The sequence below is a fragment of the Entelurus aequoreus genome, linkage group LG02, assembly GCF_033978785.1.
Source record: "Entelurus aequoreus isolate RoL-2023_Sb linkage group LG02, RoL_Eaeq_v1.1, whole genome shotgun sequence".
NCBI classification, from domain to species: domain Eukaryota; kingdom Metazoa; phylum Chordata; class Actinopteri; order Syngnathiformes; family Syngnathidae; genus Entelurus; species Entelurus aequoreus.
In genome coordinates, this window is record NC_084732.1 from 64,607,618 (window position 1) to 64,633,123 (window position 25,506).

Below are 25,506 nucleotides of genomic sequence, written 5' to 3' on the forward strand. Positions count from 1 at the left end.
TTTTATTGTGAAAACAGGAACTGTGCGGTCAGTTTTTACACTTTTGACAGCCGGTACGGAGAGAGAGTGTTGAAATAAAAAGTGCTTCTCGCGTTCCTGAAGGTTGTTTTTTTTCTTCACACTAAGTTCGCAGCAGCCAATGTCATCGCACAAGATCCTTGAGTGCCGTGAATGTCAACCAAGTAACGAAAGTGATGTCGTAGTGAAAATTGATGGTCAGTAATTTTTAGGTCTACTTTTTTTTTAATACCTTGCGATGGAGTGACACACCCTCACCAATCGCCCCGTAGTTTGAGATCGATCTAATTGGCACTCCTGATGTTAGCAAACTCCTGGGTCACAGGCTACACAACTGCGGTGCGTTCATGGACCGCCAAAATTAGTAGGACAAAACGGTGCTTGCCAAGTACTCTAATTAGTGAAGCATGAACACAAACATATTAAACAGTGGGTTTTCTAACAATTAGGCAGGTTTGTGTCATGTTTGTCCTACAGAAACCATATTAAAGCAAAAAATATTGTTGTGTTCAGAGAAGGGAAGGAGGCGACAACCAGGGCAGAACTGCAGTTTACAAGGTTTATTTTAAACCTTTGATGAATACATGGCGTGTGTATGCTACTCAAAGTGAGTGAGTGTTGACTATGTGTAAAAGTAATAATGTAAATGTTACCAAGGGTTGTTGTCTGTGAATGTTGGTTGTATCTTTCGTTGAATTCCAAGGGGGCAAGGCGAAGAGGCAGTTTGTGGACAGGCAAGAGGTCGTGGGCAGGAGCAAGGCAGCGTGGTCTGAGTCCGAACAGGGAGGTCGTGGATCGAGGAGGGCAGTCAGGAAACCGGATGGGTGTCGAGTAACAAGGCACGATCACGGAGGACAGGGGAGTCACTGTGAAAACACAAAATTACATGAACCAGGGAAACACGGAGAGATAGAGCAAAGCAAAGGCGAGGAAATCACGGGGGAAGGGAATGCCAGACGTGATGCTTACTGGAAGGTTAGCGACGTTCTGGCAAAGGTTCCTCGGGTTCGCTGGTCTTTATGCCGCTCCCCTTCATCAAGTCCAGGTGTGTTGATTATTGAATGTCTGCAGGCTTGTTGCTGCGTGGGCGTGCTGTGCTCAGCCCGAGCAGGGGCGTGTCTGAGCGCGCTGTCAGTGGAGGTGCCGGCAGCTCCAGTTGCCGAGGAAACGCGAGGCACCCGACGAGCGCCGGGGAGCATCAGGATTGGCACGGTAGAAATCCTCTAGAAGTGAGGGATCGGCAAGGTAGGAGGCTGGCACCCAAGATCTGTCTTCAGGTCCATATCCCTCCCAGTCGACCAGATAAACGAGCCCCCTACCTTGTCGACGAACCCTGAGGATTTTCTTGACCGTCCAAACCTGATCTCCATTAGGTAAGAACCTAGAGGGTGGGGGGGGCAGGGACAGGAGGGGACAGAGCGCTCTCAGCTACCGGTTTAATCTGGGAAACATGGACAACTGGATGCCGCTTGACCGAGGGTGGGAGAGCCAATTTAACAGATACAGGGTTTATGATAGAAATGATGGAGAACGGACCAACATAATGTGGAGCCAATTTTCTTGATGGTACCTGGAGACTGAGGTCTTTAGTGAGAAGCATCACTTGTTGTCCTGGTCTATAGGACGGTTGGCGTTGCGACACATTTTCTCGGATGCTCTTTCCAAAGCTGCACGAGCGGCTCTCCACACCCTCTGACACCGTCTAATATGAGCTCTAATTGAGGGAACAGCGATCTCCAGTTCCTGTTGGGGAAATAAAGGGGGTTGATAACCTAATGAGCACTCAAATGGGGACATACCGGTAGCGGAGCTCTTCAAGGAGTTATAGGAAAACTCCACCCATGGCAGAAACTTGCCCTAGGACGTGGGTTGATGACTGGCGACACATCGGAGCATGGTCTCCAAGCTTTGATTCGCCCTTTCAGCCTGCCCGTTGCTCTGGGGATGGTATCCCGATGTGAGGCTGACCAAGGCCCCGATTCCCTTGCAGAGGGCTCTCCATATTTGCGACGTAAACTGAGGGCCTCGGTCAGAAACAATATCCACCGGAATACCATTTTGTTTGACGACGTGAAGTATGAGGAGGTCAGAAGTCTCTGAGGCAGAAGGTAACTTTCGCAGCGGAATAAAATGGGCAGCCTTGGAGAAACGGTCAACAATTGTAAGGATAGTGGTGTTACCTCTGGAGACTGGAAATCCCGTGACAAAATCCAGGGCGATGTGCGACCAAGGACGGGCAGGAATGGAGAGAGGGTGAAGAAGACCAGCAGGAGGCCTGTGTGACATCTTACTACGGGCACAAGTTGAACAAGCAGCAATGAACTCACGAGTGTCCTTGGCCATGGATGGCCACCAAAAACGTCTTTGTAGCAGAGATAGTGATCGTTGAAAACCAGGATGGCATGAGAACAGGCTGGAGTGTCCCCAATCCAGGACCCTGGGTCGTAGCTCCCGATGGACAAACTGTTTGTTGGGAGTTCCACCTCCCGGTCCTGGATTGGAACGCAGTGCAGACTTAACCAGGTCCTCCACTTTCCAAGTTACTATCCCAATGATGCGAGTGGAAGGAAGGATGGGTTCCGCCACTGCCGGACTGGTGGGTTCTTTCAGGAATAACCGGGACAGTGCGTCAGCCTTAGTGTTTGGACCCTGGTCTGAAAGAGAGCACGTAATTAAAGCGAGAGAAAAACTGCTGCCACCTTGCCTGGCGACTGTTGATTCTCTTGGCAGCTCGAATGTGCAGAAGGTTGCTGTGGTCGGTCAGAATCTGAAACTGGTGTCTAGCTCCTTCCAACCAGTGTCTCCATTCCCCCAGGGCCTCATGGACCGCCAATAATTCTCTGTTCCCAGCATCGTAGATCTGTTCGGCCGGGGTCAGGCGCCTGGAGAAGAAGGCAACAGGGTGAACCAAATTGTCATTCTTGGACCGTTGAGAAAGAATAGCCCCAATCCCTGAGTCTGAGGCGTCAACCTCCACCAAAAAAGCAGTGTCTAAGTCGGGATGGACTACTATGGGTGCAGAAACAAAACGCTCCTTTAACTCCTCAAAGGCCTTCCTCGCCAAAATAGTCCAAACAAAAGGTACGTTAGTTGAGCCCAACTGCATGGGCTCCAGAGTTGCCATTGTAGTAGTTGTGGAATGGTAAGGATCCACCTCTGTTTTGAAGGTCGGCAGAGTCTGGTTCCTAGAGGCTCCTCTCTGGCCTCGCTCTGCTGCTCGTTCACAAAGTCGTATGTCAAATTGGAGGGCCAGTTCGATGAGGTCTTTGCAGGACGTGGGTCTGTCTCTCAGTAGACCGTCCTTAATTTCCTCAGAAAGGCCGCGACAGAATGCGCTTTGGAGCGCCCGGGCATCCTAACCGCTGTCTGCCGCCAAAGTCCGGAACTCTAGGGTGTAGGCTGCCACGGAGCGTGAACCCTGTGAGATGGAGTGCAGACGTCCGGCCGCGTCCCCCCCATCCTTAGGGTGATCAAAAACAGACCGCAATTCTGCACGGAACGCAAAATAGTCGGAGTTGAGCCCCATGGTCCTGTCGACTGCAGCAGTAGCCCACTTGAGGCAAAGCAAGGAAAAAATTCATGCAATCTTGGCGCCATCGGAGAAATAGCGGGAGGGCTGGTGAAGAAAAATAAGGTCACATTGTACCAAAAACCCTCTACATAGTTCAAAGTCCCCCTCAAAGGGTCTAGGACTGGCAATCCTGGGCTCTTGTTCCAAAATGCTGTGTTCGGGTCCCCGGACTGGAGAAGCAAGCGGAGGTACCACCGGTCCAGAACTGGCCCCGGGACACATGTTGTCCAGCCTGGAATAAAGTCTGGTAAAGGCTCTCTCTAGATTGTCCTCAAGGGCAGTAAACCGAACCTGATGTTCGCTAACGACGGAACTAAGGATAGCCAGGTCGGAAGATATGGATATCTGGGCCTGGGGCTTGCCGTCGTCGCCTGGTTCTGATGTGTTGTTGGCCAGAACGTACTGTTGTGTTCAGAGAAGGGAAGGAGGCGACAACCAGGGCAGAACTGCGGTTTACAAGGTTTATTTTAAACCTTTGATGAATACGTGGCGTGTGTATGCTACTCAAAGTGAGTGAGTGTTGACTATGTGTAAAATTAATAATGTAAATGTTACCAAGGGTTGTTGTCTGTGAATGTTGGTTGTATCTTTCTTCGAATTCCAAGGGGCCAAGGCGAAGAGGCAGTTCGTGGACAGACAAGAGGTCGTGGGCAGGAGCAAGGCAGCGTGGTCTGGGCCCGAGCAGGGAGGTCGTGGATCGAGGAGGGCAGTCAGGAATCCGGATGGGTGTCGAGTAACAAGGCACGATCACGGAGGAAATCACTAGGGTTGGGTATCGTTTGAATTCGAACGATTCCAATTCTAATTCCGATTCTTTGTTTCGATTCCGATTCCTGACGATTCTCGATTCCGATTCTTTTAAGAGGCAGGGTCAAAAAAAAGTTTAGGATATTTTAAATGAGCTAGCTAACCTACAGTCTTTCTGAATGAAATAGTCTGACATTCTCCATCAAATGTTAATTCTATTAACTTTTTATGAACTTTACTATAAATTCCTCACAGGGTTGTTTTCAACTAGAATATAAATATGAAATCTATGAACTTGAATATAAATATTATAAATTATGAATACATTTTCCCAGGGGTACACTTTCCTCAAGAGAGCTTTATTTTTGAAAACCTCATGAAAACACATTTACACACACAAGTGTATGATGCTGCAGGTACTTAAAAATGTTACCGTGCTCCCACTGATGGGCTAACCTGGTGCAGAAAAGCAAATAAACAATAAACAACTTGCAAAACCCAGTCCAGATTAGCAGCAGGTACAGTATAAAATCAGAGACAGTTCTTGTTTAGGAAAATTACCATATCCGCCTTCTCAGGCAGGATGCGTGAGCGTTCTGGACAGATAGTGTCTCCTGCTGTGGAAAATACACGTTAGCTGGGTGTGGAAGAAGCTTGAACGCATAAATAGGAGAAAGCGAGATATGACAGCAAAGGATAAGTCTTTTGTTGGTTCCACCACCATGCAGCAGGGTCGTCAGACATAAGTATCGGTGGAACGTCCTGGTACATCTGCAGCTCTCTCTCCACTCGTTTCTTGATGGACATGGAGCTCTGTTATTTCGCGGTTATTTCATTTTTTTTTGTAAAGTTAAGCCACACTTTCGACCGCCGACGCCCGCTATCCATGCTTGAGCTTGACTGACTCGCTCGGCTATGCTAACACTTCCGGCGGTGGGCGCTTCTTCGTTGGTGTTCAGCGGCTTCTTCTTCCGGTTCGGCGGACATATTTTTTTCCGGTCGGCGGACTGGTATCGAAAATAGGAATCGAAATTTAAACCTTTGAACGATTCCGGGAGAATCGGAAAGTTAGTCCCGGTTCCAATCGATACTCGATACTCGATACCCAACCCTAGAAATCACGGAGGAAAACACAAAAGGACATGAACCAGGGAAACACGGAGAGATAGAGCAAAGCAAAGGCGAGGAAATCACGGGGGAAGGGAATGCCAGACGTGATGCTTACTGGAAGGTTAGCGACGTTCTGGCAAAGGTTCCTCGGGTCCGCTGGTCTTTATGCCGCTCCCCTTCATCAACTCCAGGTGTGTTGATCATTGAAAGTCTGCAGGCTTGTTGCTGCGTGGGCGTGCTGCGCTAAGCACGAGCAGGGGCGTGTCTGAGCGCGCTGTCAGCGGAGGCGCCGGCAGGTCCAGTTGCCGAGGAAACGCGATTACTCCGCGTCATGACAAATATATTTTTTCCCTTATCTTTTTCCATTTTCATACATTTTTGAAAAAGCTCCAGGGAGCCACTAGGGTGGCGCTAAAGAGCCTCATGCGGCTCTCGAGCCGCAGGTTGCGGACCCCTGACCTGGGGGGTTCTTGTGTGATATAGAGGGGATAAACTGGGTAGTCCTTCTTTAGGTGCCGCCTTGTTTTATAATATATTACTGCCTTTGCACATGTCAATGTTTACTTTTGTATGCATAATAAATCAACACAAAATCCTTACTTTTTAGCAATGTTCACAGACTATTATTCAACTTGTTAGCTTCCCGTCGCAGGCGAGCAATGACGGTCGTGGACTCGTAGTTGAGGGAAGAGTTGCTTGCAGAGTTGTTTGATCTTGGATGCTAGAAAATGTCTGGTGCGTTGCAACAGTCAGCCTTAAGAAATTGTTGCAGCTCAATGATTTTTGTGCACATCATGCCATGCGCGTTTGCAAGACGAGCGGGTGTAGTGCGCAGCCGTACTCCATGTGTGTAGCCGTGGTGTCGAGAGCAGCGGATGTGAGGCTGAAGAGAGAGAGGTGAGGTGTGCGGGTGTGTTCAGGGGTTAAATTGTGTGCCTGTTTGCAGGTCTGCTGGTCACTCTCTGAGTGGGGGTGTCACTGATGTCATATTAATAAATAATTTATTTTTCAAATATTTTCGCAATCGAAAATAGTTTTGATAGGGTCCCAAAGATCGACTGGTCAATCACGATCAATGGTTGCTGACCCTGCCCTAAACAGTAGTACAGAGAAGTGTAGTTTTCTGGAATGTACGGTGCATCCGGTAAGTATTCTCAGCACTTCACTTTTTCCACATTTTGTTATGTTACAGCCTTATTCCAAAAAATGATCTATTCCTATTGTCTTCAAAATTTTACAGACAATACCCCATAATGACAATGTGAATATATATATATATTTCTTAACATTGCAAATTAATTAAAAGAGAAATACACTTAAAAAATCACTTGTCGTATTCACAGCCTTTGATAAATACTTTGCTGGCCAACACAGCAGAGAGGACGAGCCATTGGTTGTGGTTGAGGAGGAGTGACACCAGCTGGGCTGCTAAGGCTAACACCTAATGGGACACACACACCCAGGGATTTGATCACCCTGGGGTGGGCCCTTCCTCAGCAGAAGGTGTCTTGTGGTAAGCCGGGCCGAAACACCCCGTGACGCTGGGGCACACAACTGAAGATGTGTCCCAATGGTGGAAAAGCCTCCCAGCAGTGTCACCTAGCCTCACTTAGGTATGCGGTCAGGTGCAAGCCTGGCTCAGGGAGGAGGACGCCCCTGCCATGCAGAGTCCCCAGGGATTGTACCAACTAGTCCTTTCAACAAAAAAAATTATGTTGATATGATACACCTTTGGCAGCAATGACAGCCTCAAGTCTTTTTTGACTGCCATGCCACAAGCTTGGGACACCTATCTTTGGGCAGTTGTACCCATTCTTCTTTGCCCATTGCTCTTTACAGCACCTCCCAAGCTCCATCAGGTTGGATGGGAAGCATTGGTTTTCATCCAGGATGTCTCTGTACATTGCTGCATTCATTGTTCCCTCTATCTTGACAAGCCTCCCGGTTCCTGCCCCTGAAAAACATCTCCACAGCATGATGCTGCCACCACCATGCTTCACTGTAGGGATGGTATTGGCTTGGTGATGAGCGGTGCCTGGTTTCCTCCAAACATGATGCCTGGCATTCACACCAAGGGTTCAATCTTTGTCTCATCTGACCAATGGCCTGAGAGTATTTGTGCATGGTGCATGTTGGCAAACTTTTTACAAAGAAATGGCTTCCGTCTGGCCACTGTACCATACAGGCCTGATTGGTGGATTGCTGCAGAGATGGTTGTCCCTCTGTATGGTTCTCCTCTGTACACAGAGGAATGCTGCAGCTCTGACAGAGTGACCATTGGGTTCTTGGTCACCTCCCTGACTAGACTGAAATTAATGCAGCAATGTACAGAAACATCCTGGATGAAAACCAACGCTTCCCCTCCAATCTGATGGAGCTTGAGAGGCGCTCCAAAGAGGAATGTATAGGTGTGCCAAGTTTGTGGCATCGTATTCAAAACGACTGAGGCTGTAATTTCTGCCAAAGGTGCATTAACAAAGTATTGAGGAAAGGTTGTGAATACTTACTAAGTGCGTGTGATTTTTTTTCGTTTTTTCGTTTAAATAAATGTGCAAAATTTAAAAAAAAACTTTTCACATTGTAATTATTGGTTATTGTCTGTAGAATTTTGAGTACAAAAACATATTTTTTTCCATTTTAGAATAAGGCTGTAACATAACATTTGGAAAAGTTAAGTACTTTCCATATGCACTGTAGCTTCTTATTTAACTCATATAAATACATCATATGCTTATAAATGAAAATGAATGCTCTATGTACTAAAAAGACTGAGTATTTCTGAAAAAAGGAAATTCTGTGTCCAGTTTGCAGCTTCCACAACACATCCATGACCTGCATCTAGAGCAGATCTCTCAGTATGTGTTAGTGACACAACCACAAGGCATCACGCTGGCCTGGGAAGGACAAAGTGGCTCGGTTTACATCAAACTTAGTCCAGAGTTTGTGGGCAGAACCTGTGGCCTCTGTGGGAACTTCAACGCAGATACTCAAGATGACCTCAGGACCAGCTATGGTAAGATTGATATGTTTGTTTGTGATAATGTAATTGATTATATTTGAAATGATATACAATAATCAAAAGGAAGAAATATTGTTGTAGGACAAAACAGAAAATACTCACATTGTGTGTGATACAATTATGTTGGTTTGCAGCCCACTTTCAAGTACCAGACTATACTACTTATATTACAGTAATAGCAAGGTTTGTACAGTAGTTTGTGTCATTGCACATACAGGGTGTGTTAATTATTTATATGTCTCTGATGTGCACATCAATCAGTCTGAGGAGTAATTGTCTGACTTTTCTTAATTTAAACAGTTAACCAGCGTCACCTCTTGAGTGTCGCCAAAATATCCATAGCATGTATAAATGTGCGTACGACAGCCATGAAGTTGGCGTGAGGCGCTGCACATTTCCACGTCGAGTTCACTCTTGATAAATCTCAACTTCGCCTTGAAAAAGGGCGAACGCCAGGTTTTTGTGCGTATGCACTCTTAATACATGAGGCCCCTGATGTTTTGGACGGATCTTATGGGTTCACTGTGACATTTGCTATTCTTGTAACAAAACGTTTTGCTTGTAACTAAATGCATAACAATTAGCCGAAAGATAGCGATTATCTCAAAACACTCTTAAGTTGAGGTACCACTGTACATATACAGTATAACATATTTCAAGACACTTAACTAAAGTGGCGTCACTTCCTGTCAATGAGAAAGGACGCAAAAGAAAAAGGCTCCGCTTTTGCTACCGGAGTTTTTTGTTAAATCTGAAGATTTGGACCACTGATTTGCGATCACAGCCACAGGAGAGTACCCTGGCATCTTCGATCTGATTTTGGTCAGTCGAGAGGCACTGATACGCTGAAATAAGGCGAGTTGGAAGAGCCGTTAGCCTCAAGCCAAAGGCGCCTTGCGCAGTTCAAAGTGGTTGCCTAGCAACCAAAAGCTACGGCGAGTTTACAGCTGTTTTAAAGTGATTCCGACGTCGCAGAGTGATATAAGTTGACAGGCTGACACCTCAAATTGATCTCTGAACGGCGCAAGATACGAAATTGTTGGAAAAAACAAGTTAAAGTGCCGCAAGTTGCTAAAGAAGCAACTGCCGTGAAGACACAAGAGGCACTGACGTGACGTCAGCGACTGCCGCGATGCCAAAAGTTAAAGGAAAGATTGAAATCCCGAAACGTTCGGGGTCAGCTGATACAGAACACAACTGGGAACAAGATTTGAGGTTGGACACAGGACATGATGGGAATCAAGAAGCGATACTACAAAAACTTAACGAAATGAAAGAAGAAATGAAAGAAATGAAAGAAGAAATGAAAGAATATCTGAGAAAAGTAACAACAGAACACAAACAAGATGTGAAAAGTCTGCAGCAAAATATAGAACATCTGCAATCTCAGAACAACAGAAGAAATAATGAAGCCACTGAAATGGGCAAACAAATGAAGACCCTTCAAGAAGACAACAACATGCTGAGGAACATCATAGATGAAATGGATCAGGACAAACGAATGAATGATATCATCGTAACAGGGCACCGAATTAAACCAAGATCCTATGCGAAAGCTGTGAATAATGAAGGTGAACCTGATGAAATGGATATGGTCTCAGCAGAACAGCAAGTGGTCAACGTTCTGCAATCAAAGGAAATTGAAATTGACATTAATACCATCGAAATATGCATCCCACTGAACGGAAGAAACAACAACGCCACTCCAGTCGTGCTCGTGAAACTCGTAAACAGAAAATCTAAAATGGCATTGCTGAGACAGGGAAAGAAGCTGAAGGGAACAAATGTGTACATGAATGAGCATCTCACAAAACGTAATGCTGGAATCGCCAAGAAAGCACGCGACTTGAAAAAGGAGGGAAAAATCCAGGGAACTTGGAGCGCCAACTGTAAAATCTACATCAAGCTGAATGGAGGTCCAGAAGCAAGAGTAATTGTTGTCCATGACATCAAGGACCTGGACAATTTTTAAAGTTGAAACAGCATCCACAACAACGATGATAATGGACAGAAAACAAACACCCAGCATCGACACTACTATGTTCCAAGGGACGACTACACAAGAGGACCTACATTCAGGATTGCATCCACCTACACTTATTGAGATTATTGAAACAACATCAAAGATTATTGAACAAGAAAATATGGAACTAAAAAATTTCTGCAACAAAGATCACAAAAACCAGGATTTGGAAAATGATATAGATCCAGATACAAATTTTTTCTCCCACATCAGTAATAATTGTTTTTATTATACAGATGATCAATATAATAGCAACATTACATGTGATAACAAATGGTCAATTATTCATTTTAATAGCAGAAGCTTGTATGCAAATTACAACAACATTAAGAACTTTTTGGAACACATCAACGAACCCTTCAAAGTGATTGCTGTCACAGAAACATGGATTGATGATAAAAAAGGAATAGATTTTGATCTGGAAGGATATGAACTAAACTACATCAACAGAACCAACAAAAATGGAGGAGGAGTAGCTGTGTACGTGATGAAGAACCTGAACTACAAAGTGGTAAAAAACATGTAATTTGCTATAGATAATATCTTAGAATGTATAACCATTGAAATATGTCTGGAAAAAGGCAAAAACATTTTCATTAGTTGTATATATAGATCACCTAAGTCAAGTATAGAAACATTTGAAGAATGGATCAAGGCTACTTACATGGTCAATGGTAAAAGAATAATGTTCTTATGTGGTGACTTTAATATTGACTTATTGAACCCTAACAAGCAAAAGTCTATTGATGACTTCATTGATACAATGTACAGCATCAGTTTATATCCTAAAATCACAAAGCCAAGCAGAATCACAGCACATTGTGCCACGCTTATTGATAATATTTTTACCAATGATTTTGATAATAACACTACAAGTGGTCTACTTGTAACCGACGTTAGTGAACATCTGCCAGTTTTTACAATATATGATGGAAACTACAAGAAGAACATGGAAGACAAAAGGACATTTCGAAGACTATGCACAGAGAAGAGGATGACTGCCTTCAAAATTGAGCTACAAAAGCAAGATTGGGACAATGTGTACAATGAAAAAGAGGTTGATGAAGCATATGAACATTTCTTAAACAAGTTCATAATACTTTATGACAAACATTGTCCATGGATACAACTCAGTAATAAACAGAGAAAGAATAATCAACCATGGATGACAAAATGATTAAAAAATGCTTGTAAGAAGAAGAACACACTATATAGAAAATTTATAGCACAAAGAACTACAGAGGCAGAAATAAAGTACAAAAAGTATAAAAACAAGTTAATAAACATACTACGATCATGTAGAAAATAATATTACAGTGAATTATTGGACAGGAACAAAACTAACATGAGAGCAACATGGGGCATCCTTAATAGCATTATTAAAAATGGAACTAAGAGGGACTACCCCCAATACTTCTTAGATGGAAATAAAAAAAATGACAACATAAAGGAAGTAGTTGAAAGCTTCAATAAATATTTTGTAAATATTGGACCAAAATTGAAAGAAAGGATTCCAGACCCAGTTTCAATTGAGGACTATAATGATACCATAGAGCGAAATCCCACCTCAATGTTCCTCAGTAATGTGACACAGGAGGAAATAGTTTCAATCGTGAGAAAATGTAAATCTAAGACTTCAACTGATTGTAACGGAATTGATATGGAAACGATAAAAAAGGTTATAGAAGAGATCTCAGGACCATTAATGTATATTAGTAACCTATCATTTCAAACAGGTAAATTTCCAAACAAAATGAAAATAGCTAAAGTTGCACCAATTTATAAGACTGGAGACAAACATCAATTTACAAATTATAGACCTGTTTCTTTACTTCCACAATTTTCTAAAATCATTGAAAAACTGTTCAATAACAGATTAGAGAGTTTCATAAATAAAAATAGAATACTCGAAGAGAACCAATATGGATACAGAGCTAATGTTTCAACTTCAATGGCTTTAATTGAAATTACAGAAGAAATTACCAATGCAATAGATAGTAAAAAATGTGCGGCAGCAGTGTTCATGGATCTAACTAAAGCATTTGACACAATTAATCACAATATTTTAATCAAAAAACTAGAACGATATGGCATCAGAGGGTTAGTCTTAAACTGGATAAGAAGTTATCTAACGAACAGGAAACAATACGTGAAGCTAGGCGAACACACGTCTACAATGTTAAATATATCCTGTGGTGTACCTCAGGGATCAATACTAGGACCTAAATTATTCAATCTCTATATAAATGACATTTGTAAAGTTACAAAAGATTTAAAGTTAGTACTATTTGCGGATGATACAACAGCGTTTTGTTCAGGAGAGAACACACAGGAGATAATACAAACAATAACAGAAGAAATTAACAAATTAAAAAGATGGTTTGATAAAAACAGACTATCGTTGAATCTCAGTAAAACAAAAATAATGCTATTTGGTAACAGTAGAAGAGAAAGTCAAACACAAATACAAATAGACAGAAAAGTAATTGAAAGAGTAAATGAAACCAAATTGCTAGGTATAATTATTGATGATAAATTGAACTGGAAATCTCATGTAAAAAATATACAACATAAAGTAGCAAGAAGCACGTCAATAATGAATAAAGCAAAACATGTTCTAGACCAAAAATCACTTCATATTCTCTACTGCTCACTAGTGTTACCATATCTGAGTTACTGTGTAGAAATATGGGGAAATAATTACAAAAGTACATTTCATTCATTAACTGTGTTACAAAAAAGATCAGTTAGAATAATACATAATGTTGGATATAGAGAACATACAAATCCTTTATTTATTGAGTCAAAGATACTGAAATTCCACGACATAGTGAATTTGCAAACAGCTAAAATTATGCACAAAGCAAACTATAACTGGCTACCCAGGAATATACAACAATTCTTCTCAAAAAAAGAGGAGAAATATAATCTTAGAGAAAAATGTAATTTAAAACATTTGTACGCACGTACAACACTTAAGACCTTCAGTATATCAGTATGTGGAATTCAATTATGGAATGGATTAAGCAAAGCAATCAAACAATGTACTAATATGATCCACTTCAAGAAACTCTTCAAACTTAAAGTGTTTACAAAGTACAAAGAAGAAGAACCATGATAAACATTCTGAATTTATTTAATTCATCCATTCTTTCACTCTCAAAATAATCTTACTTATCTCATCATATGAAATGTAACTTACTTCACCAATTATTATTTATCTATTTATTTTGATTGTGATTACTTATGGAGTACATTGTGAATAAATTGAGAACAGGAAGTGAACAAAAAAGTTTAGCAACTGTTATGTAAAAGAAAAGGGGTAGGATTAAATAAGCTCTGCTTCTTCCTACTCCTTTTCAAACATGTTGGAAAGAGAAACTGGAAATTGTGATGTATCATGTTGTATGCTTGCATGTTCGAAATAAACTCAAACTCAACTCAACTCATAACACAATGACTTTAGATAGAAAGATTAAAAATAATGTACTTTTGTATATTGTTTCCTTCCTAATTGACTACTGAACCATAACACATTCATATGTCTGTGTGTCTATCAGGTATAATGAGTCATGATCTGGAAATGTTTGGGAACAGCTGGGTGGAGACAGCACCACTCCAGGCCCGGTGTCCCATGGTGCCTTCTGGTTTCTCCTCACCTTGTGCAGCAGTTGATGTGCAAGTTATACTGGTAAGACACCTATCTGGAACAATCAGACAGATTTTCTTTAAAAAAATAAAGAATCTCCTTTTAAATATAACTATTTATGACCAAGGCCAAGTGGCCAGACAATAGCAATGAAAGAACAAAGTAACAATATACCTCTTATAGAGTTACCATAACCTCCAATGTAACATACTGTATATTTAACATCACTGACTTATAAAATGTATTAGTAGTATTTAAAAAAAACATCAGAAATACGTTCAATGTGTTACATGTGATCTGTGGTCAACATAATCTGATGCAGTAGCAATAGTTCCCCCTCACATCAAAGTCTCGTATACGTTTTAAATAACATTTACTCATTTGATCTATCCCTGGTTTTATTTTTCTCTTAAACGTGAACGTCCACTTATGGCAAGTTGCCGCTTCCCAGCACTGTTTGTCACATTTCCTTAAAAATATAGTCAGAAAGTTTTTTTTTCCTGATATAAGAATTGCTTATCGAAACCAGAGTAAGGCAGCAATGGGAAGATTGTTTAAGTTTAGGGAACTAAAGACCTGCCTTATGGTCTCTAACAAAGCACACAGTTTGAGGCCGGATTCCCCAATATTCACCCAATTATGTACACTATCCAACAGTCTGCTAATAACCATTAGCATGTAACTGGGTAAAGGGGGTTGCTTCTATGCAGCTCGAAGTAGCAAAGATGCACTTTTAAATTTTTTTTTACCTATCATTCACAATCCCTATGTAAGAAAAGAACACATGTTGTTCTTCTTTTTATTCATTCTAAATCGTAAATAAACCTTAGAAAAAGTCAGCTATCAATGGCGTCAATGGGAGTTGCTCTCAATCAATCATCAATCAATGTTTATTTACATAGCCCTAAATCACAAGTGTCTCAAAGGGCTGCACAAGCCACAACGGCATCCTCGGTACAGAGCCCACATAAGGGCAAGGAAAAACTCACCCCAGAGGGACGTCGATGTGAATGACTTTGAGAAACCTTGGAGAGGACCGCATATGTGGGTAACCCCCTCCCTCTAGGGGAGACCGAAAGCAATGGATGTCGAGTGGGTCTGACATAATATTGTGAAAGTCCAGTCCATAGTAGATCCAACATATCAGCGAAAGTCCAGTTCATAGTGGGGCCAGCAGGAAACCGTCCCGAGCGAAGACGGGTCAGCAGCGCAGATATGTCCCCAACCGATGCACAGGCTAGCAGTCCACCCCGGGTCCCGACTCTGGACAGCCAGCACTTCATCCATGGCCACCGGACCTGTGTAACTCCCCCTCCACAAGGGAGAGGGGAGCAGAGGAGAAAAGAAAAGAAACGACAGATCAACTGGTCTAAAAAGGGGGTCTATTAAAGGCTAGAGTATACAAATGAGTTTTAAGATGGGACTTAAATGCTTCTACTGAGGTAGCATCTCTAACTGTTACCGGGAGGGCATTCCATAGTACTGGAGCCCGAATAAAAAACGCTATATAGCCCGCAGACTTTTTTTGGCTCTGGGAATCACTAATAAGCCGGAGTTCTTTGAACGCAGATTTCTTGCCGGGACATATGGTACAATACAATCGGCAAGATAGGATGTAGCTAGACCGTGTAGTATTTTATACGTAGGTAGTAAAACCTTAAAGTCACATCTTAAGTGCACAGGAAGCCAGTGCAGGTTAGCCAGTATAGGCGTAATATGATCAAACTTTCTTGTTCTTGTCAAAAGTCTAGCATCCGCATTTTGTACCAACTGTAATCTTTTAATGCTAGACATAGGGAGACCCGAAAATAATACGTTACAGTAATCGAGACGAGACGTAATGAACGCATGAATAATGATCTCAGCATCGCTAGTGGACAAAATGGAACGAATTTTAGCGATATTACGGAGATGAAAGAAGGCCGTTTTGGTAACACTCTTAATGTGTGACTCAAACGAGAGAGTTGGGTCGAAGATAATACCCAGATTCTTTACTGAGTCGCCTTGTGTAATTGTTTGGTTGTCAAATGTTAAGGTGGTATTATTAAATAGATGTCGGTGTCTAGCAGGACCGATAATCAGCATTTCCGTTTTCTTAGCGTTTAGTTGCAAAAACTTAGCGGACATCCATTGTTTAATTTAATTAAGACACGCCTCCAGCTGACTACAATCTGGCGTGTTGGTCAGCTTTAGGGGCATGTAGAGTTGGGTGTCATCAGCATAACAATGAAAGCTAACACCGTATTTGCGTATGATATCGCCTAGCGGCAGCATGTAGTTGCTAAGGAGTGCAGGGCCAAGAACCGAACCCTGGGGAACTCCGCACGTTACCTTAACATAGTCCGAGGTCACATTGTTACGGGAGACGCACTGCATCCTGTCAGTAAGATAAGAGTTAAACCAAGACAAGGCTAAGTCTGACATACCAACATGTGTTTTGATACGCTCTAATAAAATATTATGATCGACGGTATCGAAAGCGGCGCTAAGATCAAGAAGCAGCAACATAGATGACGCATCAGCATCCATCGTTAGCAATAGATCATTAGTCATTTTTGCGAGGGCTGTCTCCGTAGAGTGATTTGCCCTGAAACCGGATTGAAAAAGTTCACAGAGATTGTTAGACACTAAGTGTTCATTTAGCTGCTGTGCAACAATCTTTTCGAGAATTTTCGAAATAAACGGAAGGTGGGACACCGGTCGGTAGTTTACCATGAGGTCAGGATCGAGGTTAGGTCTTTTGAGCTGAGGATGAATAACCGCTTTTTTGAATGCTAGGGAGACAGTGCCGGAGGAAAGTGATACATTTATAATATTTAACACTGATGGACCTAATAATACAAACGGTTCCTTGATAAGTTTCCCAGGAAGTGGGTCAAGTAAACATGTTGTTTGTTTTATCCCACTTACACGCCGTAATAATTCCTCTAATGTTATTTCATCAAAAATAGAGAGACTATTTTGGAGGGCAGTATCCGTCGTATATACAATCGTATTTGTGTTAATATAACCCAGTTGTAGCTGGGATGCGTTGTCTTTAATCTCCTTTCTAATGAGTTCAATTTTCTTATTAAATAAATTCATAAAGTCATCTGCCGAGTGGGTGGAGCTACTGGGAGGAGTCCCTTGTTGGGTTAGCGATGCTACTGTACTAAACAAAAATTTAGGATCGTTTTTGTTGAGGTGGATGATATTTTAGTAATATTTAGCTTTACTCAATGTCTCCTGCGCAATTGGCGCGCGACCAAACATGAGGTATTCCATCAAACATGGAGAAAGACAGAGAGAGAGAAAGAGAGAGAGACAGAAAGAGAGAGAGAGAGAGAGAGAGAGAGAGAGAGAGAGAGAGCGTTTCAGCTTTCTACATGATAATTTATGAGCTCTAGTTTCTTCTGTAAACCATGGGGTGCGCCTTTTAGGGGCCCTTTTTTGCTTTAGCGGTGCTATACTATCAATGGTTTCGCGCAGGGCATCGTCAAAGTTGTTAGTGAGGTTATCAATAGAGCCGACATAATTTGGGAATGGTGCCATTACCGAAGGCAGTAGGTCAGCAAGAGTCATCGTTGTGGCAGCATTAATGTTGCGGCTGCTATAGCTGTTATTATTATTATTAGCTTGTTGACAATGAGTCAGAACTTCAAATTTTATAAGGTAATGATCGGACATTACTTTAGTATACGGAAGTATCATAACTTTGGAGGTGGTGACACCCCTGACAAGCACTAGATCTATTGTATTACCGTTGCAATGCGTGGGTTCATGTATTATTTGTGTAAGACCACAGCTATCAATTATGGTGTGGAGCGCCACGCACTGAGGGTCCGATAGGGTATTCATATGGATATTAAAGTCCCCCATTATGATTATATTGTTGGCGTGCGTCACTAGATCAGCAACGAACTCTGAGAATTCACTGATAAAGTCCGAATAGGGCCCAGGGGGGCGGTACATAACAGCCAGGTCGAGAGGTAGCGGTGTGACAGACCTCATAGTAAGCACCTCAAACGAGTTATATTTATTATTTAGGTTAGGGGTAAGGTTAAAGTTTTTATTGTATATTAGTGCGACCCCCCCTCCCCTTTTAAGAGGACGGGCAATATGTGCATTTGTATAGTTAGGAGGAGATGCCTCATTTAGCGCAAAAAAATCGTCTGGTTTGAGCCTGTTTTGGTAAGACCAATGACGTTAAGATTGTTGTCTCTAATGACCTCATTAACTAATAACGTTTTGGGAGACAATGATCTTATGTTTAAAAAGCCCATATTATAGGTATTGGGCTGTTTTGACGAGTTTTTGTTGAGATTATCCGTATTAGCAATATTAACAATGTTGCGTTTATTATGCGTAGTGCACTTTAAATAGTTTCGACCATATCTAGGAATTGATATGACGGGAATTTTCCGATTGTTTGCTTGGTGCTGCGATAAACTGGACACATCATAATTTGCCACCTCAGTAGAATGCATGTCTACCTCTGACACAGTCACAACAGAAAAAACATTATGTGAATTGTGTATTATTCTAAGAGAATTGCTATGCGTACATGGATTATCCAGCCTGGTGCTGGCTAGTTCTATCTTAACTGACTCCTCACCCGGACTAGCAGACTCTGTAATTGCCTGTGACCGGGCTTGCTCTAGTGTAGTCAGTCAAGTGAGACTTAAAAAGTAGTCTATGTTCCTAGTCAGGATGATGGCGCCTTCCTGGTTAGGGTGAAGGCCGTCTCTCATCAGCAAGCCTGGTTTGCCCCAGAAAGAGGGCCAGTTATCAATAAATGTTAGCCCCTGTTGTCTACAGAAGATAGACAGACACTTGTTAAGCGAGACTAATCTGCTATATCTCTCATCATTGCCTCTCGCAGGCAGCGGGCCAGAGACAATTACTCGATGCCTGGACATCTTTCTAGCGAGATCACAAGTCATGGCTATGTTTCTCTTTGTAATCTCTGACTGTCTCATCCCAGTGTCATTGGAGCCAACGTGTACAACTATATTCGCATAACTAGTAGTCAATGGGAGTTGCTCTCATCTGCTCATACAGTGCTCTAAAACATCCAAACACCTCTATCAACGTTTTGTATACTTGCTGAGAGTATATATGTAATTTAGTAACAGACACATCATAACATGTATTTATTCTGTATTTGAAGCTTATTCAACGAGGCATTAATTTCATAGACGTATCACGTTTGCTTTTTCCTTCAGCAACAACACTGTCTACTACTCATGCAGACTTCATGAGAGACAACAAACATAATAAAACAAACACTTAGGGCCTGATTTACTAAGATCCAAATACCTCACGCTAATCAGCGCGCGCAATCTATATAATAGTGTGTACTATTAGCGGCCGTGTTGTGTGTGATCTACTAACACTGTCTGTGCAATTGAAAAGTGGTGCAGACCGGCTTTTTTAAATGAGGATTTTGTGTGTGCTATACGGGGCATCACCACGGAGACGCTCGTTTACTGCATTTACATGCTCCTACCTGTGGCGTTTTGCTATGTTTTCAAACAAGCAGGAGACATCTACCACTTTTCATGGATATCTTAGAAGCAGTCGTGCAGTGCATCTACATTGACTTTTTTTATTTTTTCCTTTTTTTTTTTTTACCGCTGAAGGTGCATGGGAGGGAGGCTGCACTACTGTGCTCAAGACAAAAAAATCCATTCTTCAAGAAGTTTGTATCATATAGGAAATATGTTAGTAATATATATTGTATGTGAAAAAACGAACGTCATTAAAAATAATAAATGACACCAATACGCATCCGTTGAATTTGTTTTAATCAGCCCCTTAAGTCATCCAACAGCCATAGAATTGTTAAAGGATTTTTAATTTAAAGTACCAATGATTGTCACACACACACTAGGTATGTTGAAATTTGTCCTCTGCATTTGACCCATCTCCTTGTTTGAGCGTCCTTTTCAAACGTGCTAAATAAAACTCTAAATAGTACTCCCAAAACAGTGATGAGTGTTGATAAATCAGATGCGCGTGCTGTTTAATATATTGCATTTTCTCCTCCCAGTAGTTTAGGCGTTTTGATAATCAGCATATATTTTGCATATTAATGAAGACTAAGACGCAAAATGGATTGCATGCCTTATTATGCTCACTTAATCAATACAATCAACTTTGCACACGTTTTGTAGATCAGCTTTGCATGTGCTATCAAGTTTGCACATGTTGTAGTACACACAAATGTTTAGTAAATCAGGCCTAACTGTACAATGTCTGCTCTCACTGGAATGACAAATAATGGAATGTTCATATCTCTCTTTTTTCGATGAAGAATACACATAATCCTCGCGATGGTTTAAATCAAAAGTTGAGTGCGTCTTTTCGTGTCTTTCTCGCCATCTCCCGGTCTAAGTTGACTGTCAATGTGGATCAACTTCTCTGTTTATGGCCACAACCTTCTACTATCCGAGTGAGAGGCATGATTTTATAATCTAACTTTCAGAAGGTCAAAGGCGAGAAAGCAGCTCCCCAGTTCCATCCATCCATCCATTTTCTACCGCTTTTCCCTTATGGGGTCACGGGGGGTGCTGCAGCCTATCCCAGCTGCATTCGGGCGGAAGGCTGTGTACACCCTGGACAAGTCGCCACCCACCTCATCATGATGTCGATTATAGCAGCATTAGCTAGTTACTGCTCTATGTTTAATATGCGCCGCTAAAAACAGGTCCTTAATGTTAGCTAGCGCTTATAATACCAATATCGCTAAGACTTGGTCAATATTCAGGTCACAAAATGTAAATGGAGTATTGCTGGCGGTTTTTAGATGGTTATTTAGAGGGGTTTGGGGCTGGAATGGAGGAGCTCCCATTGACGATTTGGACTGCATAAAAAAAGAAAAACACATGTGTTCTTGTCTTACATAAGGGTGGTGAATCATTGGCAAAATTCCAAAAAAGTGCAGTTCCCCTTTTATGAAAATAAACTTACTGTAGTGCCCTACTGGATTCAATATAATTTTAATAGCCCCTGAAATAATCAGGGTAGTATACCCCTTTTACAGTTGAATTGATGCTGACCTTGTTGGTGTAGTCTAATTGTTTTGCCCAACAACTTTCATGTTACATACAGAATGCAATAACAATTGGGGCATATCTAGCAGGTTACATTTAAAGGGGCTGTTTTCATCTAGCACATTTTTTAAAACAAAAAGTATAAGGTCATCGGTTAGCTTATGTTATTATAAGTGGTTTAACAGAACATCTATATATGTTACATACAAGTCAATATTTTTTAAATGTACTCATTATATTGAATAAAAATTGCTTGTCAGTCGAAGGAATTTGTCTTGCGTTCATGCTTGTCACTCACCGCTGTCTCGTCCATACGTACATGCAGGAAGCATGTGCACATACACAAAAACAGTCCAGGAGAAGCAACCAACAGTTTGCAGTCATGTTATTGTTATGACAGGCTAGCTATACATTCAATAATAGTTAACATTAGCCAACCAAATCGCTATCATTAGCTAACAACGCACAAAGCCAATGTGCGTGTTGCATAAGTGCGTAGTTTATGCCATTACGTACTAAAAGCCATAAAATAGCGGGCTATAAAGATTAAAACACATTGGAAAGTTTGCAGTAAATTTGTACAGCCGATATGGGCATCTACATCAACAATATGATTTGCCTGAGAAGCTGGACAGGACAAAAAAAACTAAAAGAAAAAAAAAGGAAAGTTTGCACTCTTAAGGCATCCGCCTAAAAGTTGCAAACAGCCCCTTCAAGCTTTACTCCATTATGTTGCTTTAAATGTGATAGTTGTTTGTTTGTTTTAGAAAGTGGAGGAAGCTTGTTTAATGCTGCTGGATCCACCATTCCAAAGTTGCAATGACTTTGTCAGCCCTTTGTCCTACATGGCCGGCTGTTTTAACATCCTCTGCACGTAAGAAAACCAAATTCAGTTTGCATGTTACATGATACAGATTCATCAATGTTGCTAAACATCCACGAATGGCACTCCACTTCTGATAATGTGATGGCCTTAGCGTGTATTTTTTTATTTCATTTGATAGCTGTGCAACAGTATAAAGAGTGCAGCCTATTTTAAGTTACCTGTGTACCTTTCACTCTTCATTATGCTTCCTTACAAGGTCGGGCCCTACTGAGGAGGCAGTGTGCCAGGTGTTCACTGAGTACTCCAGAGCCTGCGCCCATGCTGAGCACCCACTGAATGCCTGGAGGGACCATATTCCTCAGTGTGGTATGTTTGAAATTTTTCAAGAACTGCGCTCTTTGCCATGGATGCTCAAAGACATCCTGATACCATCAAAGTCAAATTGACATTGAAGCAATCTCACAAACATTCACAAACTACAAAATTCTTAGAATAGTTGTAACCAGGATTATCTGCAATGTCTGATTCAGAATTTGCCCATTGTGTTTGTCTTTATGATGGAAAACAGCAAAGCAGTGTCCTCCAGGGTTACAGTACCTGGAATGCATCAGCGACTGCCCGGCGTCATGCAACAAAGAGAGGACATGCATCGACAGCAGGCTGGCCTGCCTGGATGGATGCTATTGTCCAGAAGGTGAGTTGGTAACTACCGTATATTATATTTTGTTTCTATTGCAACAACTCTCTGTAATGGTAACCATCCACATTTGGTCAGGTTTCATATATAAAGACGGGGGCTGTCTAACCCCTTCTGACTGTCCTTGTGAGTACCATGGCGTCTTCTACCAGTCTGGACAAACAATACAGGAGGAATGCAACAACTGGTGAGCTTCAAAAAAATGTTCTTGAGACTGTTCCTTTTGTTTTTTTTATACTCACCCATTTACTCCTTTTATACCTTATTTAAACCATCATCCTGGATAAAATATATTACTTCTCTTGCAGTCAGTTGCAACCCCATAACCCTCAGTCTTCTATCTTCACAGAGCAATACAAGGATATATCTGCTTTGTTTTTCAGCACATGCACAGCTGGAGTGTGGAACTGTACTGATTACAGCTGCCCAGGTAAGTCAAAACCAACCCAATCAGTAATTCCCAGTCAAGACCACGTGTAGTACATTTCACAAAGTGCCAGACAGCTCTACATGAATCTTCTTTTGACAGTACAGTACCTCCATTTTCCTGTTGACTTCATGGATTAAAACCTGTTTTGATTTTTTTTTAACTGTTTTTTTTTGTGCAAAGAATCATTGGTAATCGACTCACTCAACTGACAATTCTGATTCCTGAACAGGATATTATTACTGAATGTGAATACAGGTCTACATACTAGTTATGTTCCTACGATAGAGATGAAAGCTAAGTTTTATTGTGAGTCGGAACACATACCTGAGTTAAACCTAAGTCACTCACACTGTACAGAGTGTCATGATTGGTTCCACCCTATCATGACTTTTTTCTTTGTTTCCACATTTGTTAATGTTTTGATGTGATTTCCTTCTTTTTTGTGTTCATTTCCTGTCTAGCACTTTTATTTTGCTAGGTTTCTTCCTGTTTTCCCTGTTCTCTGTTGTTGTAACTTTCCTAAGTTCCCTTATAGCGCTACTCTCCAAACCTGCCTCTGATTTTAGGATTTAGAAAGCACTGCTTCTCCAGAATGCCAATTAGTTTGGTTTATAGCCAACATCGGCCCACTTACAGATACTGGTTAATTATCTTCCGTACGCCAATGTGCAGTGAGGGTATGTCTCCCTTAGTTTTTGGAATGATCTTCTTCTGAGCTGTAAGTTTTTTCGTCACCAGTAGTTCAAGCTTTGTGCACACTGGTGATTCCTCAGTTATCCTTAATACACCTTTTACCTTTTACCTGCACTTTGCTTGCTGTCTCTGCAACACAACCAGGACAACCATAACACATGAAGGACATTTAAAACACAGTAATACAAATATTAAACACAATAATTAAATGAAACAGTAATAAAAATAAAAAAAGGGAATAACTCCTTACTTGCCTTGCACACTGGAAGGGGCGTTGCAAAGTAGGGAAAGACAGGCTTATTTGAGGAGGCAGTCTCAATAATGAGACCACTACACTGTTTACTTATCACTGTCCACTTCGTAGCTATAGATCCTTTCACATGTTCAATGATAATCGCTTTATCCTTGATGTGGCGTTTAAGCGGCTTGTACTTACTGAAATTTTACTTTTACTTTCCTTTTCTTTGATTCACTGCCATCAGAATAGTCTGCCCCATGCTTTGGAGACATAATGAAGAGAAAGTGAACTGAAAAGAACAAGAGTGACTTTGTCCTTCTTAATGCACAACTACATATTATTCATATGATAGTACGTTTTTCTTTTTGTAAAGAATTAACAATTTATAGGAATGCTTCGTAACTACAAAATGTCGTAACACAATGACCGCCTTTTTGAAGATTGACTGTGCGACAATGACAACAAAGAATGACAAATGACAATTTTTAAACCAAACCTAATGTGGAAATTGTCTTCCTCCTCCTGTAGGTGAATGCTCTGTGACAGGTGACATGTATTTCCAGTCATTTGATGGCCGTGTCTACACTTTCCCGGCAACATGTCAGTATGTCCTCGCTAAAAGTCGCAAATCAGGAAAGTTCACAGTGACCATCCAGAACGCCCCCTGTGGAGCTGTACGTCAACTTTGCTTTCATTTAGCTGTTACAAATAGGGACGTTAGCGTTAATGTGTTAAAGTGAACGCACATTCTTTCTAATGCCACACTTTTTAGAGAGATTAACGCTTGCATGTCCTGCAGTGCGGACACATTAAAAAAGTTGCCGTTTGATATGTTGAAATATGTTAAATTAATTTCAAAGGTTACTTTTGAGTTTGTTTCACTTGAGATGAAATGTGAATGCTGCTTAGACCAACACCTTCTCTCTGCTTTCCCCATCTTTCAAAGGTTACTTTTGAGTTTGTTTCACTTGAGATGAAATGTGAATGCTGCTTAGACCAACACCTTCTCTCTGCCTTCCCCATCTTTGAGTGGCTTCACCCAGCCACGGCTCTCTGTAGAAGAATATAATACAATACTAATATATATATATATATATATATATATATATATATATATATATATATATATATATATATATATATATATATATATATATATATATATATATATATATATATATATATATAAATATATATATAAATATATATATATATGAATATATAAATATATATATAAATATATATATATATGAATATATAAATATATATATATATATATATATATATATATATATATATATATATATATATATATATATATATATATATATATATATATATATATATATATATATATATATATATATATATTAGTATTGTATTATTATTAGTATTGTATTATATTCTTCTACGGAGAGCCGTGGCTGGGTGAAGCCACTCAAAGATGGGGA

The 25,506-nt window shown here is 41.0% G+C and overlaps 1 protein-coding gene across 11 annotated transcripts in view; it reads left to right on the forward strand.

Moving 5' to 3' along the window:
- otog (otogelin) overlaps positions 1 to 25,506 on the forward strand; it is a 176,810-nt gene that overhangs the window by 47,710 nt on the left and 103,594 nt on the right. For all 11 annotated transcript variants that reach the window (XM_062030540.1, XM_062030539.1, XM_062030536.1 and 8 more), the window contains 8 exons: positions 8,251 to 8,459; positions 14,049 to 14,179; positions 21,939 to 22,045; positions 22,254 to 22,363; positions 22,566 to 22,691; positions 22,773 to 22,881; positions 23,078 to 23,124; positions 24,584 to 24,729. In XM_062030540.1, the coding sequence (XP_061886524.1) occupies positions 8,251 to 8,459; positions 14,049 to 14,179; positions 21,939 to 22,045; positions 22,254 to 22,363; positions 22,566 to 22,691; positions 22,773 to 22,881; positions 23,078 to 23,124; positions 24,584 to 24,729 (985 nt within the window). The remainder of the gene's footprint in view (positions 1 to 8,250; positions 8,460 to 14,048; positions 14,180 to 21,938; positions 22,046 to 22,253; positions 22,364 to 22,565; positions 22,692 to 22,772; positions 22,882 to 23,077; positions 23,125 to 24,583; positions 24,730 to 25,506) is intronic.